The sequence below is a fragment of the Notamacropus eugenii genome, chromosome 1 (genome assembly GCF_028372415.1).
Source record: "Notamacropus eugenii isolate mMacEug1 chromosome 1, mMacEug1.pri_v2, whole genome shotgun sequence".
Classification (NCBI taxonomy): domain Eukaryota; kingdom Metazoa; phylum Chordata; class Mammalia; order Diprotodontia; family Macropodidae; genus Notamacropus; species Notamacropus eugenii.
Genome location: NC_092872.1, coordinates 562069299 through 562087154, shown reverse-complemented (window position 1 = coordinate 562087154; position 17856 = coordinate 562069299). Strand labels below are relative to the sequence as shown.

Below are 17856 nucleotides of genomic sequence, written 5' to 3'. Positions count from 1 at the left end.
GACTCAAGGACATTTGATGGATCATCTGTGTAAGATCTGTAATAGCTAGCATTTTCAAAATGCTTTAAGATTTTTCAAAGTGTTTTGTATGTTAGCTCATTTGGTCACAATGACCCTATGAGGTAGGTGCTATTATTGTTCCTATTTTAAAATTAAAGAAAAATGAGAAAGAAGTTAAATGACCTTCCCAAGATCATGCAGCTGTAGTGTCTGAAGCAGAAGTTATAGAAATATTTGGACACAGGGTGAAAATGCTTGCACTTTATTATATGGCCTCATTGACATATTGGTATGTACTTTGTCCCTCAATCTAGAAGACTCAAAGTATTCCCTATTGACTAGTGTCAACACAGTCTGAAATTTCTGAGAGAGCCCCAAAGTCAAGAATTATTTGTTGAGTTGTGGTAATTTGGAAAAAAAGTATATTTTAAACATTTCATTACAAAAATAACAAAATAATCTGCCTGTCTGAAGACATAATTTGGAAAATATATAAGCCACAGGAATTCCTCATGTGTGTGCATAAGGCTACACTTATGAAAGAATATCAATAAACTCCAAGGTTTCTAACATTAAGCTTATGTGCCTTATGTTTGAGTCACTTTCTAATACAAGGTTCCTTTGCCTTCATCCCTCTTTTTTGGTTTCTGTTGGGCTTTTTTTTAAAGAAATGTCCCAAGATAATGGAGACTTTTACCTTTCAATTCAATTCAACACACCTTATTTAAGCATCTACAAAACTAGAAAGAATTGTACTAGATTCTAAGAATAGAAAAAAAAAAGTGTGTCTCTCTTTGTGTATTTTCCAGCCCCTAAGGAGTTTACAACTTCAGAGGGAGGGTAAGATATTTACAGAGATGCAAAAATTCAAGCATCAAATCCTTAAATTCCTGATCCTTGAGGTGGCACAGTAGATAGAGCATTGGAATTCCAATCCTCCCTTACTAGCTGCATAACACTAAATAAGATACGTTATCTCTCTTGGCCTTCATTTCTTCATATGTAAAATGAAGTTAGTAATAGCATCTACCTCATAGGATTGTTGTGAGGCTCAAATGAGACAGAATATGTAATGTACTTTGCAAACCTTAAAGCTCTCTATAAATGTTAGTGGCAGCTATTTTTGTTCTTGTTAATGGTTTGGTTCTTGTTATGCATTGCCTTAAACTCAAATGAAGAATCACATGCAGTTGGAAGATCAGAGGAGGCAGCCCCAAAGATGGGCTTTAAGGAAGAATTAAAACATCAATGTAAAGAAATAGGGGAAAATCTAAGTCTGTTCCAGGAACAGTGGTGCAGGGAGAAAGATGGAATCAGGGACACAAAGCCATCCAATTTGACTGACTCAGCAAATGAGTATATAAAAGGCTATCCTGGAGAAAAAGGCTAGAGCAGTCAGTTGGAGATGGATATCTATGAATGCCAATCTAAAGGGTTCATATTTTGCCGAGTAACCATGAGTAAAACAATGAAGGATTTTGAATAGAGAGATGATACCACAAAATTACATTGGCTGTGGTCTGAGAGATGCAAGGGAGCAGGATATGGATGTTATTAATGAAGAAGGAGAAGGAAAGAGATTAACTATTTGTCTAGCTCCTACTACGTGCCAGAAATGGTTCTAAACCCTTTTACAAATATATTATTTGATCTTCACAATAACCCTTCAAGTTAGCTATTATTATTTTTATAATATTGAGGAAACTAAGACAAACAGAGGTTAAATGACTTGCCCAGGATTCCACAGCTAGTGAATGACTGAGACCAGATGTAAACTCAGGTCTTTCTGACTCAAAGTCCAGCTCTCCAAGAATTGTGGCACTTTTAGCCTCTACATTCACCAGTTAGGGCTTTGATGAAATGCAGATCAAAGGAAACATGCTTAGAGGGTTTGCCAACTTCCAAAAAATTCACAAAGGGGTTGACAGTCTTAGAAGGAAATTGAAAAGAAGTCCCCAAAAAGAATTATTTTTCCCTCAACTCTAGGTGAGCACTGAATTATCCAAAAGTTGGGATAAAAGGAGGGAGAAGAAGAAAGGTCAAAAAGGAGGGAGAATAAAAGGACAGATTAAAGGGAGCATGCTTCAAATCAGTGAAACTTTCATTTCAGTGATTACTTAAAACCTAGAAATATGCTGGCATTACACCCATTGCTAAAAAAGCAGTAGCACCTCCTACTTTATTAGTTTGATGTCAAAGGGACCTTTGGGGGCTCACCTGTGCCCCCATTGGATTTAAGTATACAGGTTTTACCATGTTACTCTTCTGATCAGAAACCTCTATACCTCTAGAAAAAAATTCAAAATCCTTAGACTGATATTTAAGGTGCTCCAAAATCTGCTTTTTGACTTATTTCATATTAATTTCTTTTCACATTCTATATGTTAGCTAAACTGACTGCCTCCCAAAATTATCATGCCTTTTCCTACCACCATGTTTTAGCATAAGCATGCCCTAGGCCTGGAATACACTCACTCTTCACTCATTCTTATCAGAATACTCTCTTCCTTAAAACCTAAGCCTCAATATTCTCTCTTTTTTGAAGCCTTCGCTGATCACCATTAAATAAAAATGATTTTATGCTTCTCAAATTTTCCCAGGTCAAGTACACAGAGAACTTCTTTGCTTTATCTTACCCTTGTCACCCTGTGCCTTGTAGTATATAAACAAACCTAAGTGAGTCACATAATTTTCTGAGTCCATTTCCTCATCTGTATTTATTTCAGCATTTAGAATTCCATAATTGTTGGTTTTTGAGTATGTAGTGAAGGTATGAATATCATTCATCAGAATAAATGATTTCTTGCCTCATTGTTGGCACTAATCAATAAATAGCAACTTACTGCTAAAACAAAAGCAGATTATATGAATCTATTTATTAGGCACGTGAAAATCCTACCTAGCTTTTACTTTATTACCAGAAAAATAACTTTAATTTATTATATCACAGCTTAAACACTTCAGAAATTAATATTCTCATCTTGGTTCTGCTTTGGACACTTTGTCTCTGGTGTAATTCACTGGTAGATCACACAACTTATTAACACCTGTACATCCTCCCAAATGGACGACTACATTCCCTTTTTATAATTGTGTCTGTGTAATGTTAATTAGAGTTAAAAATCTTCCCCACCCATTAATAGGCCCCAGATGCGTTTTGTTAGTTTCTATTGAGGCACTGGGTCACAAAGGTCATTCCCTCCAGCTCTGAAAGGTATATTTATACTCTGAGGTGAGATTTTACTTTGGGGCTTACTCTTTGGAAGAAGGTTCATGTGCCAGATAAGACTCTGGGGAGCCATTAAGAAGCCCTCCAGCTTTGACAACCCAGGTGTTGGTGCTTCCCTCTCTGGTAACAATGTTTCCCTCTCTGGTAACAATGTATCTATGTAATGGTCAGACAGTTGAGTCTGTCTGTTGATTTGTGATGTATGTATTGCTTATGGTCAGACAGTTGGAAGGCATGTCTGTTGGTCTTTATTTCTCTGCTTGTATTTTCTCTGTTGGTGAATGTAATTAAAGTAGCTCATTGACCCCTCAAAAGTTGCTTTCCTTTTAGAAAAGCAGATCTGAGAACCTGCACAGCAGACCCTCCTGTGTATGTCAGGGTCCTTGCTTCTACAATCTGTGATCTCCATTCTGAGTAAAGGTCTTACTTCTACACCTCCCACATCTACATTCATACCATTTGTACCATAATGTAACACTTTTCTGTTACATTTATATACTGTATAGGTATATTCATAACAGTCTTAGATGGTAAGCTCCAAAGGAGTATGGAACCAAATTGTATTATTCCTATTTTTAAATTATGTAACACTGTCATTGTGTTGCACAGTGGATGGAGTACTGATTTTGTCATCCTGAGTATGAATTTGCCATCCATCTAACACTTCATAACTGTGAACAAGTCACTAAATATCTTGGTGCCCTAGACAACTATTTAAGATTATAAACTAAATCAAAGAAGGGTTACTAGAATGAATCACAAAGTAATCACATGACAAAATCATAGGTACTTATGTATTAGAAAATAAGTATTCAGTGGGGATAAGGGAAAAAAGAATTAGAAAATGGGGACGTATCTAAGAAATATGGAACTTACAATGCTTTCCCAATCATAATACCTGTCAGAATCTAAATATCATATTCTGGCATTCCAAGAGGACCAGCTTTATCATTTTAGTTATACACAAACATGAAGATTTGTATCCCCCTAGAACTTCTCACCAATGGAAACTTTAGTGCTGTAATCAGTGATGTCACTGACATGGTGAAATTATAAGTTTGGATAGATGGGTTGTCTCATCAATTACTGCTATAATTCGAGTTCCGCCTCTTCTCTACCAAGTTGACAATCTGAGTAGGGACTTGATAGAATCTTAGTCAATAGAACATGAAAGCAAATTTCTCAGGAGAAATACCCTCCTTACTTTGCCTGTCGGTGACTGGCAAATAAATAGTGGCCCAAGCTTAGGACATGGGCAGCATTTAAATCTAAACCCCTGCCAGACTTGAAATCTGGAAGGCACAGAAAAAATATTACAATAAAAATAAGAAGAATTTCCCAACACCTTCCATAGTATATAAACTAAGACATGCCTATCCTCACTATAATTAGAAGAAAAACAACTACATCTGAATGTTTTGGTGTACTTAAAAATTAGTTATATGACACAATGACAGTTTATTATTGTTCTTCTTGAAGCATTACATACCAGTCATCAACACATCAACTCACAATAAAAATACAATCCTGTCAGAGAACAGAATAATAAAATGAGTAGGATAAGAAGCCAGTGAGTCTTCACAAATGCCTGGTTTTCCTGTAACATAGTTCAGCTCATTAAGTTTTATAACTTGGTATTACAGAAAGAAATCACTTGCTATTAACTGTGCTGTCTTAGAGTCCTTCTTAACCATGATTTAGTTTGGAAAATCTTGACAAGGTATTTTTCATGTAATATACAAATGTATATACATATCTGTGTGTAAAATTCATTTTTAAAGTGATCATAGACTAGAAAGAGATTTTTCTCATTTCCCATTACTTTTCTTTATACCTAATGTATCTTCATATACTTGAGACATATTTCTAAGACAAAAAGAAATTATTTAACTTATTCATTTTCAATATATGAAGTTAAGAATTCAACATGATTTCAGTGATTCTGATCTTAAAATAAGTCTTCCTTTAAATAATAGACTACAGCACTGTCCTCTTATGGGACAGATCAAAATATAGAATGCATTAATTCAGTATTTTTATGACTTAAACAGCTGCTCATTTGAATCCCACTTCAAGGCATAAAATAATATCTGTTCAAATTGTAATAGCATAAATCCTCTTTCTCTTTCTCTCTTCCTTTCTCTCTTTGTCTCTGTCTCTGTCTCTGTCTCTGTCTCTGTCTCTCTCTCTCTCTCACACACACACACACACACACACACACACTCTGTCTCTGTGTCTCTCTACATACATATATACACACACATACATATATAATATACATACATACACATATACATATATGTAATGTATGTGCACACATATGTATATAAGAGAATAGATCTGTATACACACACAAACTAAATAGTACAAATATGCTGTGATTTTTACTGTGCTTTGTAAAATCTATTGTTTTGTTATTAATAAAAGCATAGGCATATAGTAATTTTTTGAATAATTTAATATATCTGTAATCTCATTAATATCTTGCCCTAAGTTCTAATTGGTGAACTAGCTCCTTTTCTTATCCAGTCCAGAACGTAAGTTCTGATGGCAGGTACTGTATTACTTGTTTGTATTTGTATTTCTAGCACTTAGCACAATGACAGGAACATAATAAATCTTTAATAAATATGTTCAGCCATTTATTCTTTCATAGCTACACCTTTCAATGTCTGTCATTTGGTTAACTCTTACAAAAATCCATGAGCTACCCCTTTCAAGGCCTATCATAGATTAATTTCCCATATACGATCAGCCCATTTCCTTTATGATTAAGCATCCTTCAAATAAAGTCCTTACTGCTTCTTTCAACTACTTGTTGTGACACATCTGAATTAAAAAATAAAGAGCTTAGTCTAACGATTAACTATCCATATGTTTCAAGAATATCTACTTTTTATATCAGAGAGGAAAAAATCATAGAATCATAAACTTAGAGCTTAAAGGCAACTCAAAGGTCATTTAGTCCAAACAAACCTCCTTCTCACCCCCCCCCCATTATTTCTTTCTCTCAAAATTTTCTACTCTTCCTAACTTTCCATTTACTACCCAAGGTACCACCATCCTCCCAGTTGCCCAGCTTCCCAACATAGTCATCCTTAATTTCTCATACTCCCTCATTTCTAGTATCTCATCAACTGTCAAGTCCTCTCACTTCTGCCTTCAAAACATCTCTCTCCTTCTATCTAAAACCACCACCTTGATGCAAGCCTTCATCACGTCATGCCTAGACTGGTGTCTGTACTCCAAATCTCTCCATTCCAGTTCATACTCCAGTTAGGCAATTAACATTTATGAAGAACCTAGTTTGTGCCAGTCACTGTGCTAAGGACTAGGAATATAAAGAAAGGCAAAAGACAGTCACTGCTCTTAAGGAACTTAATGGGGGAAATAACATATAAACACCTATGTACAAACAAAATATATGCAGGATAAGTTGGTAACAGTCAACAGAGGCATAGCACTAGACATAAAGGAGATCATGAAAGATTGCCTATAAAAGGTGAGATTTCAACTAGGGCTTGAGAGAAAGAAAGCATTCCAGGAATTGAAGACAACCAGAGAAATTGTCTGAAGTCAGAGGATAGAGTGCCTTGTTCAAGGAATGGCAAGAAATCCAGTTACACTAGATTAAAGAGTATATAAGAGAGTGTAAGGTCTAAGACACCTGGAAAGGGGGGAGTGGGGAAAAGTAATTAAGAATTTGAAACTCCAAATAGAAGATTTTATATTTGCTACTGAAGGTGATAGAGATGCATTGTAATTTATTAAATGGATGATATCATCAGACTGATTCTTTAAGAAGTTCACTTTGACAACTGAGTATGGGATGGACTGAAATAGGAAGAAACTTGTGGCAGGGAAACTGACCAGTAGGTTATTGCAATAGCCCAGACATGAGGTGATGAAGATATGACTAGGGTTATGGCAAAGTCTTTGGAGAGATGTAGCCATGTAGAATAGATGTTATAAAGGTAAAATCAAGAGGTCTTGTCAATAGATTGGCTATAAAGGATGAAAAAAAAGTGTCTTGAGGATGGCACCCAGGATGCATACCTGGATGACTGGGAGTTTGGTGGTACTCTTAAAAATAATAGAGAAGTGAGGAAGAGGGAATGTATTAGGAGCAAAATAATGAGTTCAGTTTTCGACATGATAAGTTTAAGTTTTATGAAACATCTAGTTCTAGGTGTCCAATAGGAAGCTAGAGATGAGGCTAGAAGTCAGCAGAGAGGTTATGGCTACATAAGTAGATTTTAGAATGATCAGCAAGGAAATGAAAATTGATATAATGGGACTGATAAGATCAACATGGGAAATAGAGGGCCTGAGATACTCACAGTTATTAAGGCTTGATCTTAAAAAAGTGTCTGAAAAAGAGTCTGAGGAGGAGTGTCCAGACAGATAGGAGGGGAATCAGGAGAGAATAGCGTCATGGCAACATAGAAGGAAAAAATGTGTCTAGGAGAAGAAGGAGATCAGCAGTGTCAATGCCTGTAGAGAGGTCAAGATGGAGGAGAATTGAGAAAAAGCCATTAGATTTAGAAACTAAGTGATCATTAGCAATTGGAGAGTAAGGTTTTGTTTGGTTTGGCTGGAATAATTAAGTTGGAAGAGACTATTAAGAATTGAGAGTGAAAATAAAGTAAGTAGAAGCACTGATTGGAAATGACTTTTTAAAGAGTTTATCCACAAAAGGCAAGAGATGTGATATGTTAGTATGGATAGATGAATCAAATGAGTTGTTTTTTTTCCAGAATCAAGGAGACATGAACATGTTTGCAGGCAGAGTATAATGGCAAACAAAGTAGTATCTTTTGTTGTTTTTGTTTTAGACAATCAAATACCTCTGATAGAATCTTACCTTTGAAAAGTAGGGTTTTTTTGTTTTTTGTTGTTTTTGTTTTAGTTGTTTTTGTTTTTTGTTTTAGAAAATCAAGTGTCTCTTATTGAATTTTGCCTTTGATTAGTCAAAAGTCTTTAACTAGAAACGTATGTATGTATGTATATATGTATGTATGTATAGTAGAGAGTTTTAACTAATCAGACATGAGCAAGTGGGATCTAACCAATCAGGCACATGTGGGCTCTAGCCAATTAGATAATGACTAGAATTGTATATAAAGAGAACCAGAGCTGAGAGAAGCAGAAGTGAAGAGAGAGAACTTTGAAGCCAGCATTGAGAGGAAGACTTCTAATAGTGGAGAAGAAGACCTCTGAGAGCCCTGTCAGGTGATCCGTGTTGATTTCCTAGAGAGAAATCTTTTCTCTTGGTCTTTATGAGTGCATTGAGATAATGGTAATGGTGGTATGTGTTAGTATTATTGTTTCCCTGCTGAGCTGTTGTTCCAGAGACAGAAGCTGCAGAGTGGAGCAGTCCCCATGAGCTGCAACATGGAGCAGGAAAAGAGAGCTGCCTAGGTGTGGATCCAGGCAAGAGTCAGGAGTGGTCAGCCCACAGAGCAAGAGCCATGGGACTTGGAAGCCAACTTTGAGTTAAGATGAAAGAGAACTTTACTTGGACAATTGAAATTGATTAAGAAGATTGTTCTTACAGTGACCTAGGGTGGATGGTGTGGTACTTTGAAAAAAGACTTTTACTTGGATGTAATATGTTTTACTAAAGGATGCTGCTATTGTTACTTGGATACTTGATATTGATTGAATGATGTGTTTTACTTAAGGATGTTGCTATGAATATCATGCTTTACTTTATTGAACAATGCCTAGGTTGTTGCTGAATGAATAGAGAGTTCATTACACTATACAATTAGAACCTTGAAATCGTTCACTGCAGCAGTCCTTAGGTATGCTGCCTGTGATTGGCTTTACAAGTAGGAAAGAGGCCACTAAACATGAAGAAATTGAAGATAAGTAAGACCATGAAAATAATAGTTGCTACAGTCTTCTAGAGAAGAGTGGATAGAATTGGATCTCTTGTGCATGGAGAAGGATTTGTTTTGGCAAAGAGATGTACTACTTGATTATTTGAAACAGGTAAAGGAGGAGACAATGGCAGAAAGTATCTGAGTTATGTGATAGGAGGAGGTGAGAAACTCTTTGCTAATGGCCCCAAATTTTTCATTAAAATATGAGATTATTGGACACTAATGTAGTTGATGAAACTGTGAACTGATCCAACCACTTTGGAGAACACTCTGGAATTATGCTGAGTTATAAAACTGCGTGTACCCTTTGGCCCACAATACCATGATTAGGTCTAATTTCTCAAGGTGATCCTGAAAAAAGGAGAAGAACCTATGTGTTCTAAAATATTTATGGTATTTCTTTGTAGTAGTAAAGGGGATGCCCTAAATTGGGGGATGGCTAAATAAGTTGTGATATATGATGGAATATTGTGATGGAATACTGCTATGCCATAGGAAATGATGAGCTAGTTGATTTTAGAAAAAATATGGACTCACATGAAATAATGAAGAGTGAAATGAACAGAAGCAAGAGAATGCTATATATTGTAACTGCAGTATTTTTGAAGAATAACTTTAAATGACTGAGTTATTTTGAGTATTATAAATATTCAAACTAACTACAAAGGGAGATGCTATCCACCTCCAGGGAAAGAACTGATAAATAGAAGAAAAGTATGCTTAATATGGTTTTAATTTGTGTCAAATGGTGACTTTCTTTAGTTTGGGGTGAGGAGGGAGGCAGGGAGTTCATAACTTAAAATGTAACAAAAAAGAAATCTAAAAATATGATTAAGGTTCTCAATTAAGAGGAGGGGGGAGAGCATGAGATGTTTAAAGAGGGTTGAAAAGATCTGAAAAAGTCACCATAGTGGAGGAGATAAGTGAATTAGTCCAAGAAAGAGCAAAATCAGCAATATAGTAAAGCGGCCAGGGAATCAGGAAGAAAAGAAAATAGAGTTGAACTGGTTCACCAAGGGGACAATATGGGGAATGGAGGAGAGTGTAGATAGTGCTTGGAGGAATAACCTAGAAAAGGACTGAAGTATTGTGGGACTGAGGACCACAGTGTGGTTGGAGAATTTGGGGGTTTTTTGAGGCAGAGGGAGAGTTGGAATAACAATAAATTATCATTGGATGCAAGGACATTTCAGAGTTCATGAATATTGAAATAGTTCATTTATTGATGATGGCAAAATCAAGGATATGAACATCTTTGTGTTTGATTGAGGTAAAGAGTAGGTTATGTAAAATGAGTAAATTGAAGAACCGGGAGGTTAATGTATTTCAGAGAGTATCAGTGAATATATTGAAGTTTCCCATGTATAACAACGTTAGGGCAGAATCTGAAGAGGAGAGGACAGTGAGCCAGGTTTCAAACTCATTGAGGAAAGATGAATAGTGTCCTGAAGTTCAATACAACAGTTATGAGAACTTTTATTGAGTGATAGATAAGGATGTAGTGAACCTCAAAGGAGGAGAGGTTACTGAGAAATGGAATATTCCAACTCCTTCACCTTGATCAATGAGTTAGGAGGAATAAATGAAAACTGTAACCAAAACAGGGAAGGTGGGTCAGGAAGACTGTGTCATTTAGGAGGGAGCCATGTCTCCTGAGAGCCAGAAAATGGGAGAAGTGGTAAAGGAAAAGATATAATATGAAAGTCAAGTTTGCTATCTATAGATCAGGCATTCCAGAGAGCACAAGGGAAGAGGTGTACAGTTTTAGAAGGGTATATATGGAGGTGGGGGTGAAATTGCATTGAGGGGAATGAGAATAAGAGATCAGGCAGTGGGAGATCGAAGACCAGGTTTGAATGATGAAAGCCAGGCATTCAGAATCACTGAAATGGAGAGTATATGACCAGATAGATGAATGAGTTTAGATTGGTTTTTATTGTCCATTGGGTTTAGACTCAGTTATATAGTTCAGGCTAGGGGAGAAGTTTTGAGAGATGAAGGAATTGTGTCACTCCCCCTCCTCAAGGTAAGAAACAAGGCAGATGGGATGGTATTTCTCTTCTTCCCTGGAAGGGAGGAGACTGGTACTTAATAGAATGATGGTTCTCCTCATGCTAAGGGAGACCAGACACCAGGAAGGAGATCTGATGTGATGGAATGGTATTTTCTCTTTTCACTTCAAAGTAGAAGACTGGTGTGCAATGGAATGGCATTTTTCCTCTTCTCAAGGGAGGCAGGAGAACCAATTCAGTTTCACTCAGCTACCAAACTGATATTCCTAAAGGTGAAGTCTGATCGTGTCATCCAACTATTCAATGATCTTTAGTTAGCATCCTATAACTTTCAGAATCAAATATAAAAATGATCTCTTCATTTAAAGCCCTTTATAATCTCTCCCCTTCCTAGCTCTTCAGTTTCCTCATATTCCATGTATTCCATGTATTCCTCCATTCCATGTACTCAACAATCCAGTGACACTAACCTCCTTGCTGTTTCTTGCAGAGGACATTCCATCCCTCAACTCTGCTGTACCCTCATGCTTAAAATTTTCTCTTTCCTCATCTCTGTCTCCTGGCTTCCTTTAAGTCTCAGCTGAAGTCCCATCAAGAAGCCTATTTCTATTCTACCTTAATCTTAGTTCCTTCCCTCTGATATTATTCCTCATTTATATTATCCATATATTATTTGTGCAGAGATATTTGCATGTTAACTTCCCCATTAGAGACCACTAAGTAGTTCACTGTATCTAGCACTGGATCTAGTGTAAGGAAAACTGGAGTTCAAATATAAATTTCTAGCTCTGTGACCCTGTGCAAGTCACTTAACCTCTATCTGCCTCAGTTTCCCCAACTGTAAAATGCCAATGATAATAACACTGGTTTCATGAAAGTAGTTATAGGGACCCAATAAGATGATGTTTGCAAAGTCCTGAAAACAATGCCTTGTACATAGTAGGCACTTAAATTTTTTTCTTCCTTTTTTCCTTCCTTCCTGCTTCATTTTTTCTTTCCTTCCTTCCTCTTTCCTTTTTACCTTTCTTCCTTCTTTCCTTCTTCCTTCCTTCTTGCCTACTTCCTCCCCTTAGACTATGAGCTTCTTGAAATCAGGAAATTTCAGGACTTTTTTGTATTTGGTTTTACCTTTCTTTGTATCCTAAGCTCTTAGTGTACTACCTGGAAGTTATTGGGGGCTTTATAGGTCACCATAAGGACTATCTTGTCCTGTTCTCTACTCAATGCATGAGTCTACTCCATTACATGTTAATGGCACAATTTTCTTTCCAGCAAAGGATTCACAGGATCTTGAGTACTGACCAATGCAGTGTTGTAGTATTTGGAATCCCATTCAATAAAACTAAAATGATATATCAAGGGGATTTGTGAATGAGTGCTAGCCAGCATATGGGCATTATTAATTTTGAGTTCACAGTAAGCTTGTGAAATTATCAAAATGCCTTGGATAAACTGAAATTTTTTTTTAAAAATAGGCAAGAATTCAACATGTGTCTTCATAGAGTGCCATCAATTTACAAATCTGTGCTACTAGTTTGGTCCATTTTTGCATACTTACTATGAAATAATGCAGGTGACATAAAAGATGGGGACAGGAGATACCAGTAGTATCAATTTGGACTGTTGTTCTAATTATCAGAAAAGAAGGAGAATGAAGACAGAAATCCTGTGTAAATAACAATAACTAACACATATATGACATCAGTTTTTGCACAGTGATTTACGTTATCTCATTTTGTTCTTACAATTACCTTGGGTGACAGGTGCTATTTTTATCCCCATTTTAGAGATGAAGAAACTGAACCAAAGATAGCCGAATTAACTTGCTTATCTAGTAAGTGTGTGAGGCATAATTTGAGCTCAGGTTTTGTGACTCCTAGTCTAGCACTCTATGCAATGTGCCATCTACGTACCACCTAGCTACCTATCTTCCCTATATTATTTCTGCTACTTCCAATGGTTCCATGGTTCCTAGTTGAACCATGATTATGATTACTAATAAATATAGGAAAGTAGAAAGAGAAGTGAAGAAAACTGTACATACAATTGTTTTCTTTACATTTTTACCTTCTATGTCAAGTCTGATGGTCTTCAAGTTTGCCAACACTTTTTAAGATTTGGAATTGAATTAAAATCAATAATCACTTATTTAACAGTATATGTAAGGCATTGCACTAGGCATATGAAAATGTATATGTATATATATAGATATAGACATATATATATGAAATGTTCTTTTAATATTTTTCTTTATTAGTTAACATATCTTTAATAAAGTTCTCTTCTGAAGCTTCATTGTGGTAAGGAAATGACCCTCCTATCTTAAAGGCTTTGCCAAGATACAAACTCGGATAAATCCTACCAAGCTGGAATGATTTTGACTACAGCCCCAGAAATGGATTATACATCTGTTTATGGAGGGAAATTTTAGCTAGGTTTGCAGAGGCTCTCCATAATATTGACCTCAGTGTGGTAACAGTTTTTGACCATAGAATTCTTTAAGATCAGATACCAAATCAGATAGGAGGTGTGACCTATGTTAATGGCCAGAGTGCCACATTGAAGAAGAAATTATGGATTTTCTAAGTGTAAAAATATAAGCCTCCTTTCAATGCCAAAATGTGCTGATATGTTATCATCCAGTAGCATGTTAATAATACAACTGATCTAACAAACTATAAACTATGTTATCATCCAGTAATATATTAATAATACATCTGATCTAACAAACTCTTTAAATTTACAAATAACATAACACATTATCTCATCTGAGCCTCATAATCCTATGAGGTTTGTACTACAAATTTTGTCTCATTTTACAAATTAAAAAAAAAATGAGGCTCAAAGAGTTTATATAAATTGTCTGAGGTCACACAAGTTAGTGAAATTCAGGCTTGCATCTAGAAGTCTTTTGATTCTAAGTTTAGTACTTTTTTCTTATCCATGTCATTGAAAGTCAAATATATTCCCAAATGAAATCATAGTGGATATGTTTATATATGCATACGTACATCTGTGTGTGGTGCATGTATGTTACATTCACAATATATATTATATTACATTATATTTATATGTGTATATTACATATATGATATTTAGAAATCATTGATATTTCTTTGAAATTTCAGGAAACATTTTAAATTTAGTTTTTATAATACAAATTATTACTGTTATTTCATTACCTGTGCTTATTGTATTTAAGGATGGCCCATTCAATACCAATGAAAAACTTATTATGTAATCAGTTAAAAATAATTTTTTGACTTACTATAGAGTCATATTAGGAATGATGGCACTGGAATCCTATTTAATCTCAGCATAATTATACTCTAAAGGCAAAGAGTAATCAAATTTACCTTGTTTCAGACCTTCTCCATGACTAACTGCAAACTTAAAATGTAAATGGTTACCTTAGAAACCATGGGAAGAAATCTCAAGAGCAAAATCTTTTCTCACCATGTCTCTAGCTGGTGCTGATAGAATCTGACACAAATTATGTTAACCTTTATATGGGAAAATCCAATGTAATCGATAAAGGAAACCTAGACTTTTCAGGTATTGCATCACAGTTATTAGTGAAAGCAAAGTCTTGAACTATAGATGTGTACCTCAAGACTATATACCTTTATAAGGATATAAAATTTTGATTGGAAAATTGAGCTAAATTATTCAGTCTCTGAAATGAATCTATTTTTGAGTGTGTAACAATTGCTTAGGGACAACTTGATAATTTTTGCTATTTTTGCTCCTTTGACCGTATTCTGATATTGAGGCTTGATTTTTAATTTTCCAAGGTTTTCCTCTGCAGGTTGTACATATGGGGTGGGTAAATGAAAGGCCCCAGGGAATTGACTCATCTCCACCCTACAAACACAAGTTCCTGGCCCTGAAAGGTTCATCCTTCTACATTTTCAGCACTCCACCGGTAAGAATACATTTGAATTCAGTAAGGAATGGATTGTTGATGCGTTTGCTTGTACTAGAAGCAATGATCAGATCATTGGAGGGGAAGGCATGATTCCAGCTAAATCAGCAGTTGGCTTCTCTTTTATAGATGTCCCAAAATGAACTCACTACTTTTTAGCAGACTGGCCTCATTGATGAACAATTCTATTTCCTTATTTTGCCCAGTGAAATTAAATGTGATCTCCTTACTCTCACTACAGAAAATTAATAGAAAATCATTTTAATGTAAAACATGGTACTGGAATTTGGAAAAAAATATAGTGACTCAAGGAACTACCTATATGATAAAGAAATTGTTCCTCTGTAAGACAAACTTTCAAATTTAACCCATGCTTCTAGTTTCTGAAAATTCTAACCAGTCATCTTTTTAAAAAATTTGCCAGTATGGAGCTATGTAATTTAATCCCCATAGGAGAGACTGACATTCGTACTCTGTGCATTTTAAATTATCCAAATACTTGTCAGGTCTCCCATTTTTCAAAGACCAATGCAGTCTCAGCATGTTGAGCAAGGCTATTCCATTTATTATGAAATGAAAAGGAGTCACAAAGAGGGGTAGGACAAGAAGTAATTGTCAAAGTTGTCACAAGTCTGGACTACATATTCAAGGTAGCTTTAACGGGCTACCATACCCCTCCTCCTCTGTTAACTCCTTAACAGCAGCTTGGCAATATTAAATGGTTGAGTAAATAAGTTATTAAAGGAAACAATTTCATAGAAGTTGAGACCGAATCTGAAATTTCCCTGACTATCCAGTTTTCATCTTGAGCTGAAGGATTTGTGATCATGCTATAGGCAACATTACATAGACTGTGCCTATATCTTAAAATATAGATGATATTTTTACAATGAGGAGTTGTACATACAAAGAAGTCAATAACATGCTAATAGATTTTTGTATAACCCAAGGTTGTTTAAAATATTGAGAATTTTTTATGCTCAATAGATTGGGACAAATTCATTTCTTTAAAAAGAATATCATCCAAGGACTATCTATCACCTGGCAACTATTAAGATACACTGCCCTATTGAAGCAATAGAAAACAAGAAAAAGTTGATTTTTTTTAATCTACAGGTAACCTTGATAGATTCAATTCATGCTATCTGATGAAGCAAAGGTAGACATTAAGTATGATTTATGCATTTGAGACAGTAGCCATCAACAACCAACACTTATTGATCTCAGAGCACCTCATGCATTACCATTAGGGAATGAAAATAACCATGCAACAATTCAGCACTTAATTTGAAATTGTGAAAAAAAAATGAAGAAAAAGCTTGCACACATTTAGATATCTAGCTCAAAGCATTAAAATTAAAAGGCTTCATGAGTGAAATTTGGATTTTGTTTCCCCAATCTCTTCAAAGATGGAAATAACGTTGCAAGAAATAGATGCTGTAGATACCTGAAACAACAAATTAAAAAAAATATGTCTGGAAACTTACTTCTTCCTTCTTTTCTGAAAGTTGTAATGTAATTTTTTATGTAAGGACTTTACTTTATCTGTATGTTATTAATCAGTGAGAAATTACTTCCATCATTTATCAAAATTCTACACTAATACAAGTAATTTCATATTTCTAGATGATTCCAACTTCACTGTGAGAAAATATAGCATTCTGGGTTTTCCACCATAACTTGCCAAGACAAATAACAAAACCTTTTTTTCTTTGTGAATGCCATGTCTTGCTTGTTTACTTTAAAACTCAGTGACCAATTTTCTTTGTATTAATCTATATAGTTAACACTGTGTCTTGCAAATAGAGTACCCTACCAAAAGCATGCAGACTTAGACTAGAATAGCACTTTGTATTATTAGTAATATCCAGTTTAGAAAATTAATACATATTCATACCTCTCCATTAAAGAAAAATAAGTAAAGAATTGGAATCAATACAATGATCAGGTAGAGTAGAACTATTATGTAGTTACCATATGTATATAAGGCAAATGATTCAGGCATTTAGAAATGTATTCCTCTCTCATTTGCCTTTACAAGCATGAGATTGGCCTTTTTCTGTCATTTCTCTTTATGATTTTGTCCAGGCAATCTATTTATTACAGATAACTCAGTAGTCCATGCAATATCCTCAGCAAATAGACACTAAAAAAATCTGCTTAATTAAATGAACCAAAATCACAGTTCATATATCTACAACTCCTTAAGTATTACAAACTTCCCTTGCAGCAAACTGTGAAATGAATAATACATATTATATAAAACGAACTTTTGTGTATTTCTAGAATTTAAAACCAGGGTATGGGGAAAGGCTGAAGGCTCTTAATTTGTGATTTTCAAATCATATTATCTTCTTGAATTGTTTTCAAAAGAAATTTAAACAGGTTCTGATACTTAACTCCCTGTGTATTCCTTTAGGCAAGTCACTTCTCAGGGTGCCTCATTTTTCTTCTCTGTAAAATGAAAAAGTTTGATCAGATAATATTTAAGGTCCCTTTCAGCTCTAATATCTATTATGATCCTTCAAATTCCCATCTGAAATTTCTCTATTGATCCACTGCAGCAGGGAGCATGCTAGCCCCTTGAAAAGTCAGTATATCACAATAAATCTCCCATTTTCTGGGCCCACTTTCCATCTGGAGAAAATGTGGCCAATTTTCCATTTATTGAGGCAGCATGGAGTACTGGGTAGCATGCTAGACTTGGTGTCAGATAGACGCAGGTTCAAATCCCACTTCAGACACTTTGCTGTGTAATCTTGGGCAATTCATCTAATTTCAGTTTCTTCCACTTTAAAATAA

The 17856-nt window shown here is 35.3% G+C and overlaps 1 protein-coding gene across 4 annotated transcripts in view; it reads left to right on the top strand.

Annotated features, from left to right (window-relative positions):
• The window catches only part of SNTG2 (syntrophin gamma 2), a 668997-nt gene that overhangs the window by 492536 nt on the left and 158605 nt on the right, over window positions 1-17856 (top strand). For 3 of the 4 annotated variants that reach the window (XM_072634327.1, XM_072634326.1, XM_072634325.1), the window contains exon 12: window positions 14938-15054. The exons of the other annotated variant lie outside the window; for it this stretch is intronic. In XM_072634327.1, coding sequence (XP_072490428.1) covers window positions 14938-15054 — 117 coding nt within the window. The remainder of the gene's footprint in view (window positions 1-14937; window positions 15055-17856) is intronic. 4 annotated transcript variants of the gene reach the window in all.